Source organism: Barbatula barbatula (genome assembly GCF_947034865.1).
Source record: "Barbatula barbatula genome assembly, chromosome: 10".
Classification (NCBI taxonomy): Eukaryota; Metazoa; Chordata; class Actinopteri; order Cypriniformes; family Nemacheilidae; genus Barbatula; species Barbatula barbatula.
This window is the reverse complement of record NC_136773.1, coordinates 4,053,223-4,080,681: the sequence shown is the minus strand read 5'-3', so window position 1 is coordinate 4,080,681 and position 27,459 is coordinate 4,053,223. Positions and strand designations below refer to the sequence as shown.

The 27,459-nt window shown below is 43.2% G+C and overlaps 1 protein-coding gene across 1 annotated transcript in view; it reads left to right on the top strand.

The window, feature by feature from the left end:
* veph1 (ventricular zone expressed PH domain-containing 1) overlaps nucleotides 1–27,459 on the top strand; it is a gene marked incomplete at both ends in the record, with an annotated part of 80,127 nt that overhangs the window by 41,173 nt on the left and 11,495 nt on the right. Inside the window, 5 exons of the mRNA XM_079465573.1 lie at nucleotides 9,744–9,961; nucleotides 11,872–12,096; nucleotides 12,307–12,650; nucleotides 15,071–15,210; nucleotides 19,408–19,542. Of these exons, the coding sequence (XP_079321699.1) occupies nucleotides 9,744–9,961; nucleotides 11,872–12,096; nucleotides 12,307–12,650; nucleotides 15,071–15,210; nucleotides 19,408–19,542 (1,062 nt within the window). The remainder of the gene's footprint in view (nucleotides 1–9,743; nucleotides 9,962–11,871; nucleotides 12,097–12,306; nucleotides 12,651–15,070; nucleotides 15,211–19,407; nucleotides 19,543–27,459) is intronic.

The window sequence follows — 27,459 nt, the reverse complement described above, 5'->3', positions numbered from 1 at the left end:
GTAAAAAGCTAACACGAGGCTATAAACAAACTGCACTTAAGGTCGCTCGATATCAACGTCACCACCCCAATCCTCCGACAACTTTCTCAAACTTTATTAAAAATGTGTTCCCTGGTAAGTAATTGTTCCGTGAATGAATCCCTAACAATGATTTAAGACATTTGTGCCCATGTTGCATTATTTGAGAGAAGTCTACGCGCTATGAGGTCTTATGTGCTCGCCAAAGTAGTCACTTATAGCAACTTGTTAGCAACTGTCAGTACACGATCCGTTCCACCTGCACGATCCGTTCGCGCATGCCCACAACGACGTTATGGAAACCGCTCATGCGCAAATGATGATTTACGACACTGCACGATCTGTTCCACACTTGCGCAGCTTTCTTTATATTTTTTACTGTTAAATAAAATACAATACTCAATTTACTTCGCCGCTGTCCACCTCGTATCATTTCACTATGCGTTCTGTCAAGTCAGTTTGAAATACTGTAATGTTTCCCCTGACTTTGTAGTTTGTAGTTCTTTCTTCATGTAAATGAATATAGTCTAGTTAGACATAAGTGTTATGTTCCTTATTGGCTTCTGTAAACGCCATTGAAGGGATTATTTCACTAATTTAAATTATATTAGCCTATATGGACCCATACTAAAAAATTACTAAATTTAAAGTTAATAGTATTATCAGATTTTATAAAAAAACGACACAAACTGTCGAAACACGGTAAGTTAAATAGACATGCCATACAGCAATGAATCGCAAAACGGAGTTTGGAGGAAACTGAAGATTTGCAGTCGATAAAAATACTTTATTCCACATGTAACCACAATCATCTATGTTCATGTATCAACTCTATTATTTTGGATTGGCAACCACATAAACACACCGTAATCATGGTAACGTAAGCAACATTTAAAAACATAAAAACAGACTCGCCGTGAACGGTTCAACTATGTAACGTTAGCCTACAAAACAAAAAATATGCCGCCAGTTGTTCCGCCTGGCCGTCAAATGTTTCATCGCCTGCGTGCGTGGTACCAATAATGTAGGAAAACGTACTCGGTTACTAACGTAACCTCGGTTCCCTGAGATACGGGAACGAGTACTGCATAGTAGGACGCTATGGGGAAGACTCCTTTTTCTCCGATGACTGAAGCAACTCAATAGCGCAGTGAAAACTGCACGGTGATTGGTTGGAAAAAAGTAAAACTTTAAACCAATCGTAGCGGAGCTGCCGACCAATGGCGATGGCACCCGCCAAAATGGGCGGGGCTTATGGCTATATAAGCAGACGCATCGCCGTAGAGTCCTCAGGTTACTTCGACTGAAGCAACGACAAGCAGCTCGTAGCACGGCAAGGAACGCAGTACTCGTTCCCGTATCTCAGGGAACCGAGGTTACGTCAGTAACCGAGTACGTTCCCTATCGATACTTCACTCGTACTGCGTAGCAGGACGCTATGGGGAACCAGTATAATCACGCCGTGCTACAGATGGAACGAAAAACACAGATAGTCTCAGAGCCTTGGCTCGGAGACTGGGTAGAACAGGGAATCCCTTAGAAGACGGAGAAGGCCAAGCTAGTAGGTGGCCTAGTCCGGTTAATCGTCCCAAAGTTATTAGGCGCTGGCGTGGCTATAGAGCCAGGGCTCAGCGGCCTAATTCAAAGCAGAAAGGACCCGGGCCTGAAGGGCCGGAACGTCCAGACTGTAGAATCTTGTAAAAGTCTGACTGGGCAGAGCAGGTTAAGTTCTGGGTCCTGCTCGGAGGAGGGGAGAGCAGAGAGCGTAATAACCTGTGCACTGAACGGAGTAGAGAGCACCTTAGGTACATAGCCATGCCTTGGTTTGAGGACGACCCTGGCGTCGTTAGGCCCAAATTCCAGACAGGACGGGCTCACAGAGAGAGCCTGTAGGTCGCCTACACGCTTCACCGATGCTAAAGCGAGAAGCAGAGCGGTCTTGAGCGTTAAGGAACGGAGGTCCACAGATAGCAGAGGCTCAAAGGGAGGGCTCTTTAGAGCCCTCAGGACCGTGGGCAGATCCCAAGTGGGAACTGTAAGAGGGCGAGGGGGGTGTAGCCGCCTGCAGCCCTTCAAGAAACGAATGATAAGGTCGTTCTTGCCCACTCCTTTTCCTCCAATGTGGGTATGTGAGGCTGAAATAGCTGCCACATAGACTTTGAGCGTGGAAGGGGCACGGCCGTTATCCAACAACTCTTGCAAGAATGACAGTATCAGCCATATGTCGCAGGACATCGGGTCAGCGCCGCGTGGTGTACACCACGAGGCGAAGACAGACCATTTGAGGGCATAGAGACGTCTAGTGGACGGGGCTCTAGCGTGAGATATGGTGTTCAGGACTCTCTCGGGGAGGTCCGTAGGCTCCCGTCGAGAGGCCAAAGGTGCAGAGCCCACAGCTGGGGGTGCCATATCGTGTTCCCCGCCTGAGAGAGGAGGTCCCGCCTCAGGGGAATGGGCCACGGGGCTGCTACTAGCAGCTGGGAGAGATCTGCGACCCAAGGCTGGTTTGTCCACAGAGGGGCTACCAATAGCACTCGGTGCGCTTGATCCCTGATTCTCCTGATCGTCTGCTGTAAGAGCGCGATCGGGGGAAAAGCATAGAGGAGCCGGTTGGGCCAAGTGTGGGTCAAGGCGTCCCTGCCCTTCGAGAAGTAAGTTGGGCAATGAGTATTGTCTTCTGAGGCGAAAAGGTTGACTTCTGCCTTGCGGAAGATTTGCCAGATTTGCTGAACCGATATGGGGTGGAGCGTCCATTCGTCCGAAGGAACGTTGCTCCGAGATAGCATATCTGCCCCCCGGTTCAGTTTGCCTGGGACATGAGTTGCCCTCAAAGAGCGCAGATTGGACTGGGCCCATTCCAAGAGGCGTAATACTAGGGAGAAAAGGCGTCTTGAGGAGAGGCCTCCCTGGTGATTTATGTAAGATACCACCGTCATGCTGTCTGATCGGACTAAGACGTGGCGATCCTTTAGCACCGGTAGGAAGTAGCGAAGAGCCAACCATACTACCTGCATTTCCAGGTAGTTGATGTGGAGGCTCCTTTCCTTGTTCGACCAGAGGCCGAAGGCCGGTTCGCCGTCGCACAGAGCCCCCCAACCTGTGTTGGAGGCGTCTGTCGTTACCACTTTCCGGCTGGATGTCGAGCCCAGGGGCATACCCTGCTCTAGCCAAAGGGGATCTTTCCACGAGGCTAGGGCGGTTACGCAGGCTTGGTTCACCAGAACACGTAGACGTCCAAGACGCCAAGCGTGTGGAGGAACTCTGGGCTTCAGCCAGTACTGGAGGGGCCGCATCCGGAGGATGCCCAGACTCAGCACCTGAGATGCAGAGGCCATAAGGCCCAGCATTTTCTGAAAAACCCTGAGGGGGCGTGAAACCCCGGGTGTGAATGAGGCCGCAAGCCGTCGAATAGCCAGAGCTCGTTCTGGCGATATTCTGGCAGTCATGCGTTTTGAGTCGAAAACTGCCCCTAGGAACGATATACGTTGGCTGGGGGACAGTGCACTCTTGGCAAGATTGATCCTGAGTCCCAGGCACTCTAGGTGGCTGAGGAGGAGGGATCTGTGGGACCGTAGCTCGTCCTCCGACTGGGCTAGAACAAGCCAGTCGTCGAGGTAGTTCAGAATGCGGATTCCCTTCTGTCTGAGAGGGGAAAGAGCCGCATCCATGCACTTCGTGAAAGTGCGTGGAGCTAGAGAGAGTCCGAATGGAAGGACCATGTACTGATATGCAACCCCCTCGTAGGCGAATCTCAAGAATCGTCTGTGACGGGGGGCTATCTGAATGTGGAAGTATGCATCTTCCAGGTCCAGAGAGAAGAACCAGTCCTTTGGGCGTATTTGCGAGAGGATCTGCTTCATCGTGAGCATTCTGAAACGCCGTTTCACAAGGGCGCGATTCAGATGTCTGAGATCGAGGATGGGGCGGAGGCCGTCGTCCTTCTTTGGTACGAGGAAGTATCGGCTGTAGAAGCCTGACTCGATTTGGTCTGGAGAAACCATTTCTATGGCTCCTTTGTCCAGTAAATTCCTCAACTCCGTGCGCAGAACGTGTGAATTTGAGTTCTGTACTCGGGTGGGGACGACCCCGCGAAAGCGCGGGGGTCGACGAGCAAACTGGAGTGAATATCCTCGCGGTATTATATCCAGAACCCAATCTCACACACCGGGGATGGCTCGCCAGGCCTTGGCCCGGGTGGCAAGGGGTTGGGTGCAATGGGGAGTTACGTTTGGGGGCTTGGCTCCCAAGGACAATGGAAGAGGAAGATTGCTCTTTTTTTGACAATGTTTGTGTTTTATTAAACATTTTGCAGTATATGGTGTGGGCATTGGAAAAGGCCCCGCACTCACAACTTTGCACATTATCAACATTTTGCCGGCACCCGGAACTGAACGGGGTGACCGGGCCGACATGAGAGCGGTCTTTGAAGGAGGGCCAGCTGGAGCGGGCCCTGTAGCCTTCCTCTTCCTTGCATCGGTCTCAGGATGGGGCCTGAGGCGCAGGGTCCAGCGTGATCTTAGGCCGGGGACCCTGTCGTGGGGGATGCGGGTAGCGCCGTCCAGATCGGGAGCATTGACGGCCGTCAGCTCCCGTAGCCATCTGAGCAGCAGGGGTTCTCACCGGCTGTTGCGTCGGAGCTAGCTTGGGGTGGGTCGCCACCGGTCTAGATCCGGGTCTCTTCGGCAGAAAGTGTTTCATGGCCTGCGAAGACTTCTGCGCAGCCGTGAAGCGTTCCGCAAAACCCTCCACCGCCGGTCCGAAGAGGCCGGTAGTGGAAATTGGAGCGTCTAGGAAGGGGACTTTGTCTGCCTCCTTGATCTCCGTAAGCGTCAGCCACAGATGACGCTCGAGCACTACTAAACTGGCCATAGATCTTCCTATCGCCTGGGCCGTGGCCTTGGTGGCGCGTAGAGCAAGATCCGTTGCGCTCCGTAGCTCTCTGAAGAGCGCAGGGTTAGGGTCGGACTCATCCATTCCTTGGAGGAGCTTGGCCTGGTATACCTGGAGCACTGCCATGGAGTGTAGCGCCGAAGCCGCCTGGCCTGAGGACGAGTATGCGCGTCCAGGGAGGGCCGAGGTGGTTCTGCACGGCTTGGAGGGATGAGATGCCTTAGCCCTCCATCCGATGGCGGTGGGCGGACACAGTTGTGCGGCCACTGACTCATCGAGGGGGGGCACTTTCTCTTACCCTTTTTCCTCTGCGCCGTCCACGGAAGTGAGAGCGGAGGGGGAAGAAGGTCGAAGACGGGCCGAGTAGGGGGCGCACCATGACTTCGTGAGTTCGCCGTGAACTTCCGGAAAGAACGGTGAAGTTCTTTGACAGGCGGCCGCCAGTGGACGCTGATCTGTTCGGGTGAAACAAACCGGGGAAAGCTCTCTTTCTGGGGAAGGCGAGGCATGCCGAGCCGGCGTGAGCTCGCGCTTCCCCGAGCGCTTAGTTCCTCTACCCCGCTGCTTCATTCACACAGTGGCCTGTGCGGGCAGAGGCGGCGGGGATTGAGGGGCGGAGTCACTCTCTGAAAAGAAAGCTATACGCGAGCGCAGAGAGGAGAGACTCATACTCTCGCAGTGAGAGCATTCCGTCTCTTTGAGCGCGTTCTCAGCATGGGAGAGACCCAGGCATGAGACGCACTCGTCATGCCCGTCAGCGGCCTGCAGGAAAACCCCACACGAGTGACAGGGACGACACGGCATTTGTAATGCAGTGAAAACTGCACAAAAAACACAGCAGAAATTTGCTCTTAGAAAATTTATCTTTTAGCGTCGCCGGATAGCGGCAGGGAAAAGACCGTTGCTGAGTAGCGAACCGTTCGCTAGCGAAGCCGCCAACAGAATCCGCCGGAGGGGCCGCTGAGCAGGAGGTCGAATCCGCTGCAGGTGCTCTCTCGACGGCGAAGCAGACAGTCTCGGGAAGCGAAGATCAGGTCATCGCTGAAGGAGAAGAGATCTGAGGACTCTACGGCGATGCGTCTGCTTATATAGCCATAAGCCCCGCCCATTTTGGCGTGTGCCATCGCCATTGGTCCGGCAGCTCCGCTACGATTGGTTTAAAGTTTTACTTTTTTCCAACCAATCACCGTGCAGTTTTCACTGCGGTATTGAATTGCTTCAGTCATCGGAGAAAAAGGAGTTTTTCCCATAGCGTCCTGCTACGCAGTACGAGTGAAGTATCGATAGGGAACCATGACGTTTTCTAATACGTAATTACGCGCATGCTCAGAACGGATCGTGCAGGTGGAACGGATTGTGTACTGACAGCAACCGCCGTTTAAAAGACACAATAAAGGTTTAAACAATCACAAGCGGTTTATAACTGGTGTGTTTTATGTCATAGATAAAACGTGAAAATGTTTAGAGGTTTTGTTAGACACAGACCGCATTTCAGGCGATTGACCAAAAACCCTCTCTTGGTAAGTCTCTCTGTATGAGCCAAAGACAATTTGAGACATTTGCTAAAAATGTGGTCCTCTACTATTTCTAAGGTTTTATTTAATTTAAATATATGGGGATGGGTTTGATGTCAATGACAAGACATGTAATGGGACACAGCACATTTTGGTTAAACACAATTGGGAGACCAATTAAAGGGATACTTCACTCAAAAGTGAAAATTCTGTCATCATTCACTCACCTTCGAGTTGTTCCAAATTTGTATACATTTATTAGTTTTGATGAACACAGATAAAAATATTTTGGAAGAATGCTTGTAACCAAACAGATTTTGCCCCCATTGACTCCAATAGTAGGAAAAAAATACAATGCTAGTCAAAAGTGCGAGTCAACAGGGGGGGGGGGGTGATCTGTTTGGCTATAAGCATTCTCCAAATATCTTTCTCTGTGTTCATACATAGAAATGTATGCAGGAAAAGGTGCTATAAATTGTCCTTTTGGTTACACAGAACAAAAGAAGTATTATGATTTAGGAACTGTTCCTTTGTGTCTCAAAATCAGAAATAAAGAAGCATACGGTTTTAAAACGTTTTTTGGTTTAGATCACCTGATACTGTTGTGTATGTAGTATCAGATGTAAACAGGGCAGAATTTTTGCTGGTTGGCCGTTTTGACAGGTTCTGATGAGCTCGGTTTCACTTTCAGCTGACTTCTGAGGAAGCAAATCAATGAGGGTAAATCACAGTAAAGAATGTTTTTACTCTGGTAATTACTGTTCAGTGCTGAGACAGATCTACTCCCATCTTCACCTCTCTCACCTTACACAGCACTGTGTATAACATTTGTATAACAACACTGAATATCTTGCAACGATTGAGCTGCCATGATGTCTACAGACTAAATCGAAGCAGCTCTTTAGGACTTTACATATTACACTTAAACCAGCATTGAAATGTCATTCATTTTATTAAATCTTTTATGTATATATTTTTCGGGTGGGATATAAAGGCTTTTTAAAAATGGCCATTAACGAAAACCAAGATTTCAGGGGGAGTTATTATAGTTTTGATTTAAGAGCTTTTCTTTTTAGATTTTAATTTGTTTGTTATTTTACCTAGTTTTTGGCATTTTATTATTTGATTGTTTATTTTTTATGTTGCTATATTAGATAATTTTAGTGCTTTAAACGTATTAATTCTGTTTATTTCTGAGGCAACATTTATTTTTTTGTTGGTCTATTTTTTCCAAAAAAATTTAGGCAAATATTTTGTTTGATTTCAATAAACAAAAACACTTCAAAATTGTAAACTTGGGAGGGACATACTTGCATCTGATTGGACAAAAAATTTAGTGAAGCATGAATTATCAAGTTGTTAAAACCAAAATTTGGTTTACTAGATTTTGAAACGGTGCCATTACGTCTCGGATGCATTGAAGAGTGTGAAGTACTGCTGCACAGAATTTGGCTGACAGCTTTAACCTAATAATTCTGATGAAAATGATCTCATTAGACCAAACTGATAGAACCATTTAGATTTGTGGCGGTAGTAAGCAGAGATTACAGTAAGATGAAGTGTGTCGGTTCATCGAGCCAGAGCTCAGCCCTGCATCTGCGGGACGGAGTTGGCTGGCCGAGGCTTTTCTTGGCACCTTTGACTCGCAGCACAGTCATGCGGTCCAAAGCTTGTGTCTGATTTAAACACAAACAGATGTTACGTACGCGTTCAACCTGTAAAATTCACATGCGGACGCCAGCATTCTGCCCTCTCATTGAGTTTGAAAAAAAACTGCACATAATTTTTTGCCTGTCAGAGCATGACTGGATGTTGTTATCCTCACGTTTGTTTCGAAATATTTTAGGTGAAATTCAATCTTGTAAAGAGAGAGAAGGAAGTCTTTGCCATCGCAGCTTTTGGATGTTACACTTTTGAAATTTTTGAAATTTGGTTAAAAATCTTTAGCTGGATTTTACTTTTAATATAATCTCAATGTTAAGCTTAATATACAAAGTGAGCTGTTTGGTGGGATTTCTAAGGAAATGTGAGTTTGACGACATTTGATTTCAACCTACCTAAAGAAAGTAAAGTTACATTCATTTTTTGGTTTCAGACCGAGATGGCGATAGAGAGGCAAAAGTTACGTATTGCAGCTTTAATAAATTAGTTCATTTATTACTTGTGGCGTCATATGCAGCATGTTTTCTGTTTCCTCAACCCATGAGCTTTGGCATTATAGGAAGGGAAAATATTGGCCAAAATATATCAATCACAATCTGCATTTGACCTTCCACAGATTCTGACACATCTGTTCTAACACATAAGCATATACAAATGTCAGGTTTCAACGGGAAATACAATTGCTCATGCCGGTATGATAATTTACTATGTATCTCCTCCTTCAGCACCATTTAGTGTTTGCTTTGAGTCACCACTTTGATTTAGTCGAAATGTGTTGTGAACCAGAATTACATATTAAGTTAGAATTCAAATGAAATATCGCATTTAGAATCTTAAAGGCTACAGCCAGACTCGATCTATTGTGCAATAGCTAATGCATTCCCTGTTGTGTACGTTCATTAAAAACGTCTTTTCACAAATTTGATCATGTTGTGATCTTATACTGTTTCTGGACCCGTTTAGAATGAAAATATGAGTTTGTACATGTCCTGTAATATAGCCAAACGTTAGTTCCGGATCTTTTTGGACAGCATAAGCTAATTGAATCATATCTAATGTAAAAAAGATCTCTGCTAACAAAAAGCTGATGTTACAGTGTTTTAGGACATGTACAGTTCCATTATACATGCCTTTACGTTCTTTTGAAGTACTTTTAAGGACCATGTATATGGCAAGCTTTATATGACAATGGTTATCATTCAGTATCGTGCTATAAAGTATCTTGGTTTTTCCTTGGTCTATAAACTACTGTTCAAAAGTGTAGGGTCCAGATTTTCGAATAATAGTAAACTTACCAAAACTGTGAAATAAGGAGGCTAGTGTTTGTTTACTATAGGCTTGCATTTGATCAGTTTAAAATGCTTTCTAATATTAATATGTTTTTTACTATTTAACGTTTTTTCAATATTCAATATTTAATGTATTTAATATCTTATTTATTTGATTACTTTATTTCATAGTTAACATAATATTTATCTTGTTTAATAAAAAAATAGATTTAGTAAAATGTTTATATTTTATATACTCTTATTTTTAAATATGTAATATACTGTATGTAATTATTGCAAAACGGTTTCAATCCACTTTCTATTTAGTCTACCCTAAGTTTTTGAAATATAACCCTGGTTATGAGGCATCTTGTCCATCTCTTGTGTTCAGGGTAAAGCTCGTGTGGTGCTTCAGTATCTGGTATCTCTGTTAGCGAGTATGGAGCACAGCGTTCATCACATACTGCTGCTGGAGATTCGCTCCCTGACCGATCGCTACACCTCCATCCTGGGTGGAGGAGGAAAAGACATCTACCGTATGAGCAACAGTTTCAGTGCCATCGCTCGACTGCTGGGTCGCAAGCTGGAAGCCGAAAGTCCAGCGGCCAGGTATACACACACACAATTCTCGAAATAGCCTAAGTATGTTACACAGTTTGTTTGTAAAACAACATTAGTTATTTGTTTTAAAGCACTCATTGACATTTTATTATAATAGAGTAACTTCTGTTAATAAGCTCTGTAACCTGCAGACATATGTGTGGATTTCAGCCCTGCTCACTTAAGCCAATCAAAGAGCTGGCAGTCAGTAAAAAAGTAAGGGTTTTAAGGATACTTTTATATTTGAATTATTTTTTTTACTTCTTTATGTGGAACTATGATTCATATCTGAGTTTCTCAGCTCTACCCCTCAAGATCCACTTTCCTCCGGTGTTTAACTTTAACCCTGACCAAACACATCTGAACAAGCTTATCAACAGTCTTCAGGATCATAGGCATGCCTAGACGCTGAACTGAACACTGAATCATACATAAACATTACCACATCGCTGCCAAATGCAAATATTAACATAATTCTAAAAACTGAAAAAACATAATTTCTGTGTTTATTTGTATGATTCATAATGCATACTTGCCCTCTCCAATATGGCGACAACGTTGACTTGCACTTACAGAAAAGTTCATTTTGTACATAGTTGTACCCTTTTTATCAAGAAATATATAATCTGTACTTATCTTATAATGCATTTTGATAAAGTAGCCTATTCAATACTTTGTGCTACAAGTATTAAACTACAGTAGTAAACTATATGTATAGAGAGTATGCACGTGACGCCCCACATCTAAAATGGCTGCTTACAATATCAGGAAGGACACCTGGTTCCTTTGTAAATCGTAGGGATCACTGTCGAGTCTGGTTTTAACTTCAACAATTAATTGCATGTTTTAGTCCCAGTTTCTTTGTTTCTCTTATTAACAGCAGCCATTTGCCAAATCTTTTGCCGCTCAAAGGGCCGTGTCCCGGCGTGTTCATGTGGGAAAGTGATGTCAATGCACACCCTCTATACCTACTTGTACCTCTATACCTTACATACTTGTAAAATAGTTGTGCACTCAATGTTTACTACTGATACACTAAAATATAAAAATATACTTTTATGAACTTAAATGTTGGCCAATTTACTCCCAAGTAGTTTTAAAATAGTAGACTTACAAATATACTACACTGACTTCCCATTGACTTGTTGATGTTCTTAAATGGAATAATTGTTTATTTCTATTTTAGTATTATTAGGATTGTTAGTAACTATTTATAAAAATATTTGATCATTTTCTATGGCTCATTGGTGCTATTTTACAAATGACACAAGGCCCCCGCCAATATGTGAAATAACATCAACCATCATAAATGAGTATGTAACATAACATATATAGTTTTTACATATATAGAGATATATAGAGAGTATATAGAGATTTTTACAATGTTGCATTGTTTCAAAGCAAATTGCTTTATAGGAAGAAAGATGAAAACAAACAAAAGGTTAGTATTAGAGCCAGTTCCTACAGTAAATTCAGAAATCACTTAATGCACTGTATGCACATTTTCTGTATAGCTTGGCTCTTTGATCTTCATTGCCAGAATTGTATACAGGAGAGCACATTACATGGTATTTCACAAAGCAAATGCCCCCAACTTGACCCTCCATTTCAAGTGTGACAAATGTGTAATGAACAGTATCATCTCCTTATTGACTCATTTCCTCATGCACTGCCAAGAGTTTGCACATCAAAACTGGAAACAAGAGTTTAAACACAAATTGGATTAAGTTGCTAAATAATATTTTAGCTTCCAAGATGGCAATTGGACACTTCCTGAATTAAACATACAATAATGTATGTTTAATAAACGAATTTTTTTTTACGTCTGTTTAAAAATTGTAGCATAGTTTAAAAATAGTATAACATATAGTATATAGAGTGTATTTCAAATGCTAACACTATTTCCGTATGTCTGACAGAAGAGAGGAGAAGGTGCAGGAAATGTGTATGCCATGTGAAACCGAGTCTAGTTCAGACGTGTTTGATGACAACCAGCAGCTGCAGGTGAAGATCCAGGCCTTTGAGGAGAAGATGGGCGACGAGGGGCCGGAGTCTGAGGGAGAGGGCGTGTCTCCAGGACCTCAGAGACGCCACAGTCTGGGCCAGGCAGCACGAGATGAGCGCAGAGAGATGAGGTTTAACAGGCGAGTATGATCTTGTACATGTAACTTAAAATAAAGTTTATGCTTAAAACATACATTAAATTGCATTTTAAGACATGACATGAATGTTTAAAACTAAATTACTATTCAAATTTTGTTGGAAACATTTGGAATAATGTGAGAACAGTTACACAGGCTGCCTAAAAATGAAATGACCCTCAGTACTGTTATATTTTGACCCGTGCCAAACAGGTCAAAGAGTATGGCCCTTCATGCTGTCCACACACGATCCATTAACTCCGACAGCAGCCCGGAGGGCGAGGGGGCGGAGCTTAGTCCAGAGCCTAATTCCTATGTGACCAAACCTAGCCCAGAGACCACCTCTCCCCCCTCCACCCCGCAGGAGAACCACACCGACCCCACATTAAGGAATCCAGACACATCTCCAAACAGTGAGGGGCAAAAGGTAAAGGTTAGAAACCCCCGCGAGGGAGACCGACTGTGGAACCACCTGCAAAACAACATGGTGGAAATTAAAACCTTCTGTGCGGAAATGATAAAACAGATCCCCATACCTGAGCACTGTGTCATTGAAGGTAACAGCACAAAACAGGCATATTAACAATGTCCTTGATTTATACTAAATACTAAATGTCACCTTATAATGTTTTCCGGTCTTAAACGAATAGTTCCAGTGTTCAAATGCTGTGTAAAATCATTTATTTAACCTCTTGCTGTTCCAAACTATTTCCTTTTTCGAGTAAAACATAAATGATGAATAACCAGGGCACATGTTTTCAAGTAGTTTAATGAAAGTTTATGGGGACGGGGGCTGGCAAGCTCTAAATTGACAAAAACAACATAAGTTAATATAAAGTTGTAGATATAAACGCTTCTGTAGAGGACTCAGGTGTCCTTAAGTTGTGTGATGGAACAGACTAATATTTATGTCAGTTGTATTATGTAGCAATTTAGAATCCAGTATTTGATTATAATTTTTTTATTGCATTAGCTACGTAAGCACGGAATGTTTTTATATTAAATACTTACAAATACTGAAGTTGTCAATATTTCCACTGTGTGTACATTTGTACAGATATGTGATGTTCAATTTCATTTTAATATATAAAATCTGATATCACAGTTTTATTATTTATACTATTCTTTAAAGTGAGAGTAAACCCCAAAATATGTCATCATTTACTCACCCTCTTGTCATTTCAAACCTGAATGACTTTCTTTCAAAGAACACGAAAGAAGATATTTCGAAGAAAGTTGGTAACGGAACAGCACTGGCCTCCATTGACTTCTATTGTATAGACACAAAACCAATGCAAGTGAATTTGTGCCAGTTCAAAACAATATATGTTCTTTTGAGTTCTGTGGAAGAAAGAAAGTTATACAGGTTTGAAATGACATGAGGTTGACATGAGGTTATTTTGGGTTTACCATCACTTTACTGCGATAGAAAAATACTGCGATACTATCACTGATAGTATATTATTTAACAACTCTCCTTCTGAGAGGTTAAAAAAATAGATCCGAGACCTGCTGCCCTGGCGCGACACATGAGCACGTGTGAACATCATTAAGCGCTGCATGCATGTAGCGTTAAAGCCTCGCTCCTCTCACAGCCACCATATCAGGTGAAAGAAATAACAGATCTGTGGTACAGTGCTCAATCCATTTAGTTATTATTGAATCCTTATACTGTAAACATGTAGGGATAAACTTTTATAGACTGAGTATGAGTACCGATATTTTTATGCTACTAACCGATACCTATGCCTGGTTTTGGGAGGGGTGAGGTGGACATTTTCCAAACACAACACGCTGAAACTATTCGAAATAAAATAGCTTCTTTAGTATGTAACGTGAGGTATCGTCTGCGGTATTGTTGTATCTTTATGAGTACGAGTACACGACTGTGGTATCGGTGTTTCCCTAAAAAGTGGTTTCACAGTTAAGTCGTTCCAATGTCATTTTTTATGCTTCTGCATTTGTTCATCAAACATAAAGTGATAGTTCACCCAAAATATAAAATTCTGTCACCATTTCCTCACCCTAACTAACTAAATCACAGCGGTTCCCATTGATTTGCATTGGTTTTGTGTGCGTACAGTGAATGGGCACCGCTGTCGAAATACCTGTATCTTTTGTATTCTGCTGAAGAAAGAAAGTCATACAGGACTGAAATGACAAGAAGGTGTGGAAATGATGACAGAATATTTGGGTGAACTATCCCCTTCAATGTTTATTCAACTTAACATTTAACGTTTAAAAGAACAAATTCGGAAACTGTAGAATAATTTTTGTGAAGAAGAATTTTATTGGTTTGACTTACTAAAGGATTTTTATGAGAGATGGTGTTTAAGAGACACATGTGTCTTGGGACCTTCGGGCTGATGGTACACCATTGGAGTCACATATACAAACCCAAACACATACCGTAAACGTCTAAAATCAGCTTCTCCTGACGCTCATACACACATGGACAGTGAGGTCCAAAGAGAAGAGATGATGGATGTTGTTTATAGAGCAGCTGATGTTGTGTGATTTGTATTATTAAAAGACAGATCACGCAGACACTTATGAGAAATACTTCACTGATATGACTCTTTCATCTGAACAGTACGGATGTTATCATTCTTAAAAACACAATAATTTGCACACTGATTCATCTGATATCAGTTAAAACATAGAGGTACTAGTTCTAAAATGTTTGTAAAATTAGTCCACATGTAGACATACAGAATAAAAATTGGGTATATACTGTAACAATAATTACAAAATAAACAAAAATATTGTCTGATTAATGAGTGGATATAACGTCACAAGAGGCTGATGGCTTTATAACTGAATTATTTAGTTTAAATACTTATGTCATATAATATTTTTTTGCTATATTTAACAAAACATTCCAGAGTATTTATTTAATGACATTCTGGTTTGGCTTATAGATTGTTTATGACGATCTCAAGCAACTCGAGCTTCTGTGTTTGTGTATTTGTTCCAGACACACAGCGTGGTTGTGTAGCTAAGCTGTCGTTCTCGTGTCCTCTGAAAGGACATTACTGCCTGTACGGAAAGTCCTGTTTCTCGCTGACCAGCCATCAGCCGCACCTCTGGATCCAAATCATGCTGCTCGCTCTGCAGGTAACAGACTGATAAGTCCAAGCAATGAGGATTTTAACTACTGTACATTTTTTTCTGAAGCGTGATAGGATGTCACAGGACGTTCAGACAGTGATTGTATTGCTGGAGAATTGCATGTTTGTATTAGTGGCCATGGTATGTGTTGAAAGCATGGTGGGCTAACCAGACTATGAACAGCCAGAAATGAAGCAGAGGCCAATATGACGTCACAAATCGCAAACCCTTCTTCAATGAATTCCCGTCAGTTGGTCTTGTTGTAAACTGCTGTCAGTGTGCACCTTCTGATGTTTTCTAAATATTGTTAACTTTATTCAGTAAAAAGTTATATTACAGTACTGTGTGACAATGTGCTGTTTTTATGAGCTAAAGTCACAATCAAACTTTTTTCTGGAAAAATTACAGTTCACTTTTGTACACTTCAAACTTTGTAAATTGCTGATTCATTTGAGTCATGACTCAACTAGGGTGGCCATTTCCATAACACCAAAAAGGAGGACACTTTGCGGCATTTAGTGAGGCAAGAATAACTGCATCTGGTGTACTCGCAAATACAATACAATTTTGTCTATCATATCGATGGTATCATGATACAGTGATTCTGAAATAGCCTACTCTATTCATTACCAGACAATTTGATCTACTGTCACGGAACAGGTAGTGAAGAACCCAAGCGCAGGCAGCAATACGGGGTAAAACAGGGTTTAATAAATAATAAAGGTAAACTACAACTAAAGGTTTCCCACAAGGGGGTATAAATAAACAGGAACAAAACAAGGCACTTCAAAATACAAGGGACCATTAACATGAACACGATGAACAAGGTTTACAAGGTTTACAAGACAAACGAGCACAGGACAGAGAATACAAGGGATTTAAATAGGGAGACAAACAAAGGATATAACGATGGGCAGGTGTGGGTAATGAGACACAGGAGGAAAGCTATACTAGAAACGAGGGGCGGGGCCAAATGACGAGACAGGAGAGAACGCATATTATGTCCTGATTGACAATAATATGTTTCTCTCCACATAAAACACGTGGGTCCGTCATGATTCTGCCTCTAGACCAGAAAACCAAGACAAGAGAAGGCAGAATCATGACAGAATCCCCCCCCTTAATGAACGACTCCTGGCGTTCACCAGGGGAGTAACTAACAAGACAAGACAGACTGGGTAACAGACATAAACCAACAGAACATTGCAAACATGACCAGGGGCATACAAGAAATAATCACAAACGGGTTGGGGTGAGACAATAAAAATAACAAACATGGGAGGGGGGGTGGAGGCAAACAAGATTGCCTAGGGGGCAGTCCAAAAGGGAATGGATTGGGTGGAACAGTCTTAGGGGGAGTCATAGAGGCTCTAGGAGTCCCCTGCTGTGACACCGGCTGAAAGGCCGGCTGAAAGGCCTGCTGGAAGGCCGGCTGGAAGGCCGGCTGGAAGGCCGGTTGGAAGGCCGGCTGAGACACCGGCTGGAAGGCCGGGTGGAAGGCCGGCTGCGACACCGGCTGGAAGGACGGGTGGAAGGCCGGCTGAAACACCGGCTGAAAGGCCGGCTGGACGGCCGGCTGGAAGGCCGGCAGGGCAGGACTTGACGCCGGCTGGAAGACCGGCTGGGGCTGAGACGCCGGCTGGGGCTGAGACGCCGGCTGGAAGGCCGGCTGGGGCTGAGACACTGGCTGGAAGGCCGGACTTGACGCCGGCTGGAAGACCACTGGGACCACCGGACTTGACGGGACCACCGGGACCACCGGACTTGACGGGACCCCCGGGACCACCGGACTTGACGGGACCACCGGGACCACCGGACTTGACGGGACCACCGGACTTGACGGGACCACCGGGACCACCGGACTTGACGGGACCACCGGGACCACCGGACTTGACGGGACCACCGGGACCACCGGACTTGACGGGACCACCGGGACCACCAGACTTGACGGGACCCCCGGGATTGACGGGACCACCGGGCTCGACGGGACCACCCTTCGAGCCGCCCTCCGTTGCCTCTTCTTCAGCCGAGCCCCCCGCCTGGAGGCCGGCTGCAGGAATGAAGAGAATGGGATGAGCGGCTCGTTTGTTCTGTCACGGAACAGGTAGTGAGAACCCAAGCGCAGGCAGCAATACGGGGTAAAACAGGGTTTAATAAATAATAAAGGTAAACTACAACTAAAGGTTTCCCACAAGGGGGTATAAATAAACAGGAACAAAACAAGGCACTTCAAAATACAAGGGACCATTAACATGAACACGATGAACAAGGTTTACAAGGTTTACAAGACAAACGAGCACAGGACAGAGAATACAAGGGATTTAAATAGGGAGACGAACAAAGGATATAACGATGGGCAGGTGTGGGTAATGAGACACAGGAGGAAAGCTATACTAGAAACGAGGGGCGGGGCCAAATGACGAGACCTGATTGACAATAATATGTTTCTCTCCACATAAAACACGTGGGTCCGTCATGATTCTGCCTCTAGACCAGAAAACCAAGACAAGAGAAGGCAGAATCATGACATCTACGACATATCTTGATGTAGACCTATGTGTAACAGAAGAGGCAAAAAATTGTTTGGTCAGAGTATTTGTATTTATTCAAGACACTCCTGCATGACTGGTGATGCTTGACTGCATGATAGACTTAACAAACCTCTGCAGCGGAGATTTTGTCATCCTGAGGTGATGTTGCCTCTCGAAAATAAGACCTCAGGGTCTTAAGTACCAGCAGCTCGTCGGTTACCTTTATTTTTTTCAGTGCTGGCATGTCGGTCAATGGCGGCTTTCCCTTTACTACTAACGTCCACTTCACAGCGACATAGTGTGCAAAATCTATGGAAAGCATTTCTACTGCTTTTTTATATGAATTTGTCTGACGTTTCGGCATGATGTGACGTAGCCAGTACGTGGACTCCACCTACACGTCGCAGAAGCTTGTTTACGTTTTTAACCAATTATATATCAGATATTTATTTGACACCTCTTTCAGCCAATCATTTGTTTGACCGGAGATCTTACGGCGTCAGTCGCTATGCTGCTGCTTCCCAATAAAGGTTTTGGAGCGAGTTTTTTAAGGCCGATTCAGCGCAACTCCGAAAAGGAGGACAAATGAGTGTCCGGCTTGAGGCTGCGCCGGACACCGGACAGGGGGCTTAAAATCCGGACTGTCCGGCTAAAAGCCGGACGTATGGCCACCTTAGACTCAACCGGTTTCCAAGAAATCCATGTGTAGTATCTTTGGAGTAAAATTTGTATTCAGGAAACTTATTGCTGTTGCAGTTTTACAAATGTTAGCATTTACACTGTCAGACAACACTGTTGAGGAATGTTGAGATGTTGAGAACAAACGCAAGTGTTTGAAAATGTGACGCTACACTAGTGGCCAAAAGTGATGTCCAACTTTGATGTTCAACTTTTTATTGAAATGTATTGCAAACTTTGTATTCATGTTGCATAGTTGGGGTATAAAGTGATGGCTCATACTTGAGAAGAATTAAAAGAGGCTTGGCAGAAAATTGCATACAACACATGTGCAAAATTTATAACGTTCCAAATACATAGCTCAGGATAAGTTTGTAGTAAATATATGTATCGGTCTAAGCATTTTTGTATATTCTAACACAACCTCTTATTCCCTAAAATGCTGTAAATTGTTGCACCGTGCATTATGCACTCAATCCATCATCCCATCAGTGCAAACTCTGCATGCAGTGTGTGTAGATGCACTTTGAAGTTTAATAGTTGTAGAAGTGTTGTAAATCTGGGTTTTACTCTTAAAGGTCCATGTGTATTTGTTGGAGGGTATATTGACAAAAATGCAATATAATACACATACTGTAAATATGTCTTCAGAGGTGTATAAACTAAAGAGTTATTTCTATCTAGATACACCTCGGGTCCCCTTACATGGAATTCAATGGACAAACTGCTCTACAGAGCGCATTTTGTAAATACATTATCTCCCTCAGCAAAGAACCGAAAAGGTCTTAGTCAACCACCATAGTGCTTCGAATGCGAGGTGGGAGGGATGGAGTAAGCCATTGGTTGCAATCCGCAACTTCACCTCGAGATGCCACTAAATTTCATCCACTGGACCGTTATACTATTTCTAAGTTATATCAAGAATTAATAAGGAAGAAATGGCTGTATTTATAGAAATGTTTTCTCAAATATCTTTCTATTTGTGTGTGTGCAGAGTAAAGTGAGTGAAGTGCTGTGCTCTCAGGACGAGTGTGTACAGCAGCTCAAGAGATTGTGGGAGAAAACACAGCTGACAGGAGCACACAGCTTTGAGCTGGCCATCACCCAGAACCCCGTTCCTCACAAGAAGGTACACTCTCTCTCGAAACTGACTCAGCACCTTCCCACATGTGAGAAATAACACTGAATTTAGCACCTCTGACATTGTTTTTGTTTCTAGTCCATGTTCAATTACCTTCCAGTCATGATGTTTTAGTGCACGGTTCAGCATAGTTCAGTATTTTTGCAACCAACAACATTGGCCCCCATCGCAAACCAGGAATATTCTGCTAAATTTAAAAGTTGTACAGGCTTCAATTGAATTTAATTGAAGCTGCAGTTTTTTGTGAACTGTGCCTTTCATTTTGTATCTTCTATGCATGTGATCTTTGAAACTTCCCCACAGCACATGTGTAAAACTATTTTGAAACTGAATGGTGAATAATGTTAACTGTTCCAAAACTGTCATATATGTTTAAGCCAGAGTCAGAGTGAATATTGAACAATCATTAACATATGAAACATTTGTATGATATTAGTTACGGGTTTCCTATGCACAGCAAAGCCAAATGAAAAGCAGATCGTAAATATGATCAACTACATACAGCCAAGATGAAGATGCTGGACAAACATTTGTTAGAAAAACATGGTTAGAAATTCCGTGAAAGACAATTGTTTCCCAGAGACAGGAATAGTTCAACTTCACCAATATCGTAACTGATGCTGTGTATTGTGAAACCAGAAGGGATCTGCAGGGTAACACGGAGCGGAATACGTTCTGGCCGTAATGGCAAAGTCCAAACAGTACAGACAGTGAGAGGTCAGAGGCCATGACTGGGATGTTTACCTTAGGTCATTTCCTCATAATGGCGACACATGAACCCAAGAGCTCGGTCGATCTTATCAAACATCGTAAATGTCAAGTCAGGAGTAATGACAAAGTACAGCTGGTGTGTTTGATGCCTTTATCCTGTATCGATCGCTTCCACCATTTTTCTAAATCTGTGGTCATTTAACGTCCACAGAAGAACGTTGTGTACACATAACACATATGGAATCTGTTTGTGGCAGTACACTAGCAAACTCTTCTCGTAAACATCTCCCCATTGGTGCCCTAACCCCAGATGTGGCCTTTGATTTATTTACCAGACTGCTCTTAAAAAGCCAGAGGTTCACAGTTGGCAACATTGGAAGAAAATGATCTTGCTCTTTTGAAATAAAAGAGTTTTACGTACTGTGTAGACAAACTATCATACCTGAACTTTATAATACCATAACGTGTCCAAAGTTGGAAATATTAAAGCTGGATGTCACCTCAGAGTTTTCACAAAGCAGTGGGATACTATGTTATAATGTTAGTATTTCTACAACTGTGTTTCCTTTAATGTTATTAAAGGAAATATTTATATTTTATAAAAAATTTAATGATTTGCAGCATCCAGGCTACCATGTGTTATTAGTTTTGAGCAGTTTTTACCTGGGAATATCATACCCTTCAATTGTCAGGAAAAGCTCAGGATGCTGGGTACAATGCGAGGTATTTATTATCAGCTCAACCAGGATCCAAGAGTCACAACTGAGTCCAGACAATAATGTTACTAAGCAAGGGGGGCTGGGACAACAGGCTCGAGTTCTCGACCGGGGAGAGGTAAGGGTGGTGGCCAGAACTGGCAGCCACGGGGAAATAGGGGAGAACCTCCTGGCGGTCTTGACTCATCTTGTGAGAGAGAAAATTCACTAAGAAATAGAGTAAACCACTTGAGAGAATAATACAAAAGGGAGACCAGAACGCCACAGTGAAAGATGGTATACGCCAGGGGTGCGGCCCTGATGAAGAGGGAGAGCCGCTTCTAAAGCTAGAGTCCTTACTGACGAGAAGTTAGAGGCAGCGAGACCAGGAGAGCCGAGCCGATGCAGAGAGATCCTCCAACCTCGAAATGGGAGCGAGAGACGTGGTCATCAGGGAAGCAATCTACAGGCAGAGGCGAAGCAGAACTGTCATGATTCCGCTATCATGTCATGTTTATTCTTGGTCTTACAGCGGAGTCATGGCATAGCCTTAGGTTTTGTGTGAGAAAGACATGGCTTTGTTTTGATTCTGACTTGCAATATGCTTTCTCGTGTCTCGTCAGTGTTTCCCGCCCTTCTGTCTCGTTAACCTTCCCTGAGTGTTTCAGTACCCACACCTGCCCATTGTTATCTCCTTTGTTAGTTTTCCTATAAGATGCCCTCATGTCTATTGTCCTGGGCTTGTTCGTTGTACTTGTTTCCTGCCATGTTTCCAAGTTCTCCGGTCTTGTTTGTAGTGTATGTATGGTTTCCAGTTCCTTGTTTTCATTCGTGGTTGTTTATTTTTGCCCCCTTGTGGGAAGGATTTATTTTCTGTTTTTGTATTTTGTCTAGTTAGAGTTTTCCCCCATCGTGGGTGTTTGTTTTTGTTCTTGTTATTTATAATTAAAGTATATCTGTTAACCCCTTCATCCGTGTCTGCCTGCGCTTGGGTTCTTCCACCACGTCCACCCTCCACAGTTCATGACAAGAACACTAGTAGCTGGCTAGTAGCTCTGGAGCCTAAACAGGTTACTAGGTAATCTAGACTAGAACAAGACTTGGTTGCAAAAAACAAATGGTCTGACAAAGGACAGAAAGAAACGGGGAGTAAAATAGAGAGAAAAGAAACAAAGAGAGTGGAAACCGGTGTGAAGTGAAACACACGCAGACTCCAAGCACATGGGAAGCTGTAAAAACAACACCATGTGCTCGACAAAACCTAAACACAGAGAGGAACAAAACAAGCAGGTTATAAGACCTCGGACCAGGCTCACCTTGTCGCTGATAGAAGTCGATCGGTGGCGATCGGCCCGCTGCTTTGGTCCGTCTTTCGGTTCGGGCCAGAAACCCTCTGGTCTTCTCCCAGGTGCGTCGGCAGCACTGGAAACAAAACAGAGCAGACGGGACCGCAGCATCAGGTTTAGATTATAACCCAATGAACACTCAAAATGGGACATACCGACAGGTGGGAGATGTGGGTGTATTCTACCCATGAGAGCTGAGAGCACCAAGAACTCTGGTTGCTGGATGTCAGACAGCGGAGCGTTCTACCAAGATCCTGGTTGGCCCCATCTCATTGTCCGTGGGTGAAAACCAGAAGACGTACTCGCAGAGACCCCATCTGTCTACCAAACACTTTCCAGAACCGAGAGGAAAACTGGGGACCCATATTGGAAACTACATCGACCAGTAAGCCATGGAGCCGGAAGACGTGATCCACCTACAGTTGAGCTGTATGGTCGGGTCGGGATGAAGTAAACCGCCTTGGGGAAGCAATCCACCACCGTGAGAACCACAGGGTTACCACTTGCCCAGTGACGAAACCATGGGCTATGTGGGACCAGGGGCAGGAGAGGATGGGCAGGGGCGGAGCAGACCATCAGGAGGGCAATTGAGTGGCTTGAACTGAGCACACGTCGGGTAGGCCAGCACAAACTTTGTGACATCCGTGGCCAAAGACAGCCACCAAAAACGGATGACAGCAAATATTACCCGAATACCTGGATGACAGACCAGTCTGGATGAATGACCCCACTGAAGGACATGCAGTCTTCCATGCATCCCCTTCCCAGATGCGGACAAAATGATAAGCGTTGAGGTTTAACTTGGTGAAGACCCGGGCTCCCTGCAAAAGTTCAAAGGCAGAGGACATGAGAGATGGGGAAACCTTTTTTAACAGTTATGTCATTCAAACCTCGATAGTCAATACAGGTATACAGGGAGCCATCCTTCTTCTGAACGAAGAAGAAACTCGCGGGAAGAGGAGTGACGAATGAGCCCAGCCAGGAGGGCCTCCTGAATATACTTCACCATAACTTCTCTTTCAGGACTGGACAGGGAATAAAGCCGACCCTTCTGCGGAGAAGTGCCCGGGAGGAGGTCTATGGCACAGTCGTAGGGGCAATGTGGTGGAAGAGAGGTAGTCCAGGACTTGCTGAAAACCGCAGTGAGATTGTGGAACTCCACCAGGACACCGGAGAGGTCAAAGCTGCACCTGCAGAACACAAGACACAGAGACAGGAGAAAAGGCAGGACCAAGACAAGACACATGACAACAAAGGCTCCAGGCTAGGATAGAGCTATTTTTCCAATCCAGGTGAGGATTGTGCGGTACAAACCATGGATGTCGAAGAACTACCTGGTTCTTTGGGGCATCGAGGATGTTCAGCAAAATAATCTCACAGTGGTTAACAGACAGAAAAAGGCTGAGTGATGGAAGTTAGTGAGTGGACTGCCCGCGAAACAACACCCTGTGCTCAACGAAACTGAAACACAGAAACAAAACAAGCAGGTTATCAATCTCCGGACCTGACAATAATGTCACGATTGGCCAATCAGAATCATTTGTATCATCATGATACTTCATTCAGAGCCCTGTGTAATTTAAGTTATTTCACTTTAATGGCAAAGAGGATTTATTCATTTCCATTTAAGTGAAATCACCGAACGTAAACAAAGGAGACTGATTAAAACAAAAACAAGAAAACTGGACTCATAGAGGCCCTAGAAAAAGCTGTAGATCAGTGAATCTCAACCATCTTGTCCACAACATTGTCCACACAAATTCTAGTGATTGGTATTAGTAGAAGGGTGTATATTAGTTATGACCAAACAATACGACATTTCTTGGATTGTAGTTGTGCACATATTTTAATTACTGTTTTGTCATACTTTAAATCATTTTGTCATCCTGAGCCGCCCTTTTAGTTAGCCCCGGTTCCCTGGCTTAGAAACACAGCTCTAGATGATTATTAGTCTGAATGACAGGAGGATTTATAGATCTAGGACAGATCCTAAAATTAAACAGACCACAAGTCAGGGATTTGAATGCATTCATTGTGTTTTTTCTCTGTTCAGACAGAAAAATGTAAAGTCGCAGGAGGTCTTAGTGGAATTTGCACCCCACAACATCTTGAAGACATTATGAGCATTATGAGCTAATGATAGATCACAGTGAAATAACAGTAAATAATGGAAACTGTTTGGAGAATATTGAACCCCCCTTTGACTTCGTATCACCGTCTATGTCCTGGACTTGTGGATGAGATCCTATTACCAGCTCTCTGTGAATGTGTTTGGTAGGCTGAGGCTCTTTGAAAGGATTCTGGGAACAGTGTTGCAATACTATCCATTACAAACAGAAGGACCACTATTACTTTTGTACTCTCTGTGGGGTAATGATGACATGCTAGCTTGTGCGTAGGCCCTATGGATCAGCCCGTTCCCCCCATCACGCATTGGCACATCTGGGGGGCTTAGCTTTTCTGGGGCTCTTGAGAGACACGGTTGGTGTTGATGTGTTTCTTTTGACATACAGGAATAGCACAGTCCTGTTGTTCAGTTCGGTTTCCTAACACTGGCCGGCTGCCGAAACGGATTGCCCAACGCTTTGAATCAGCAAAGAAATTGACTTCCCAAGCATGTTAAATGCTGTTTACATGTTAAACGGAGACAGACGTGTCTGTTAATTGTCCAAGCACTGTTGATGAATCATTTATGTTGGTGATTCACTGGACTGACACATCATTTCCTGTCTTTTTGAGTCATTGGTTTACAGATTGAGCCGAAAGAGTGGGCATGAATATTTTAGACCCCCCACAAACGTGCTTTAACATGACATTGGATAAAGAAAATGTATGTTTATAAAAGGGTCAGTTCTGGTTCTTGATTCTGATTGGTTGAGCCGAGTTTAAAGCCGTTATAAAATATCCCGATTTATTACTGCTGACCACATTACATTGACTAAATTACTTTATTTACACAATACACAAACGTACAGGTTAATCTGAAGTGTGAAGGAATGTCATCTAAAAGTATAGGTCACCCAAAACATGAAAAATCTGTAACTTTAACTCACCCTTGTGTTGTTCAAAACCTGTATGACCTTCTTTCTTCTGCAGAACAACATTGGTCCCCATTGACTTCCATTGTGTGGCAACATAACCACTGAGACATTTCTCAAAATATCTTCTTTTGTGTTTCACAGAAGAAAGAGTCATATAGACGTTTTGAAAGCCCAAAATGATGGAAAACTTTAAAATACAAATGCCACAACAGATAGCGGCAGCATTTTGTTAAGTGAAAACTGCTTAGTGATTTACTTCTTAATGTTTACATTTGAAGTGCTCTGGATTTGTGGCTTTTAATGTGATGGAAAAAACGCAGGTCTTTCTTACTCTGTTATTGTTCAGACAAACAGCTAGGCCCGCCCCCATAGTCAAGTTATTGGTTGAGCTAGAAATGTTAACATTTACAGCCTTTTATAGACGCTTTTATCAAAAAAGCAACTCGCAATGCTTCACAGGAACGCAAAACATTCAGCAACGTTCTAAAAGCACCACGGAGCCAAAGTTTTTACATTCTTCAGGAATTCAACTTCCAGAACAAACTTACACTGCTTTACTTTTCTAACTTACATTGTACTGTACTCTCTTGTCATTGAATAGAACAAATGACTGACATCCAAAAACAGCAGCTTTAACTTTAACCCCAGTATGTCTGTGATAAGATTTATTTATGGAAATACATCACCAGCACATGGTCAATCAACAATATGAGAGATACATTTAAACTGATCCAAACGTCTGTTCCTTTTGTAAACCTCTAAGCGTTCATCCAACAACGGCAAGCAGCCTCTGCTGACAGTCCTGGCATGTACACATTTAGGGGATAGGGTTAAAGGAATAGTTCACCCACAATACAACAAAAAATTCACCTCCTGAATGTGGGATGGTTTCCTCGAAATTACATTTAACCAAAAAGAAAATTGCATTTTGTCACATATCCAGTCCAGATCAGATTCAACAGTGATTATTTGTATGTATGGAAGATAGTAACATTTTCATTTTGTGTTCCACCAACATGAAGCGGATTAAACAATAAAATTATTTTTTGTTAATGCACAAAACAGCTTAGAAAAATGTCTTCCAGTTGTTCAGAATGCCATACTGTCACGGTAGGAGACATAACTCAGATGCAGGCAGTGAAGGGTTAACAAAACTTTTATTTAAATAAACAAAAACCCACAATGAGAAAAACACTACTAACAAATCAATAATGTCCACGGGGGACAAACAAGCAAACCAGGTCCAGAATAACTAGAAATAATAAATCCAAAACACGATTCTCGCATAGGAACCAGGTATTCCACGGATCAGACAACGGGATGCAAACGCATTGTACAAAGCAATGTACAAAGCAACGAGGGACAAAGGGAACTGATACAATATATAGTGAAAACATAACCAGTGAAAATTCGACAGGGACGGTGACGAGGATAAAACACCAAAGGACTAGCGGCAAGATGACACGGGACAGGTGAGAGGGATGAACATTAATGGGGTGGGAACGGAGAACAAAGGGGTGCGGAGCTAAAAATGTGACACCGGAGAGAGAGCATGGCATTACAAAACCAAAACGATGCCACTTTCTCCACATAAAACACATGATCCTGCCACAAGCAGCAATTGTTAAAGTTTATTAACGTTGAACTCAATTTCTTTGAGTTCAACGTTAATAAACTTTAACAACAGCATAAATATTTTCTTGTACTCTATGCATGTGGAGACATAAACCATATCAGATGTATATACACCCTGTTTTTTACACACATGGCCCTCATTTAGCTCAATGTACTTGATGAAAACAAAACAGATACCATTTGGAAGATTTGGAAGTAATCAAATGCACGTTACGTTCCTGCCCAGTTTTTACACTGATTAAGTTAGCGTGAAATAAGCCATGACAGCACTAGTAAGAAGACTCGGCTGTCTGTAGCCAAAGAGTCGGTCCACTGGCCTTCCATAATGGGCCGCATCAATCTAAAGGCAGGCATGAAGAGAGATTTAAACCGAATATGTGTGATGTATGGTCTTTCATCTCCCTTTACTCAGAACGGAGAGAATGAAAAACTGCAGCGCTTCCAGGCTGTGAAAGTCACAATTCACCAGGAAGGTGG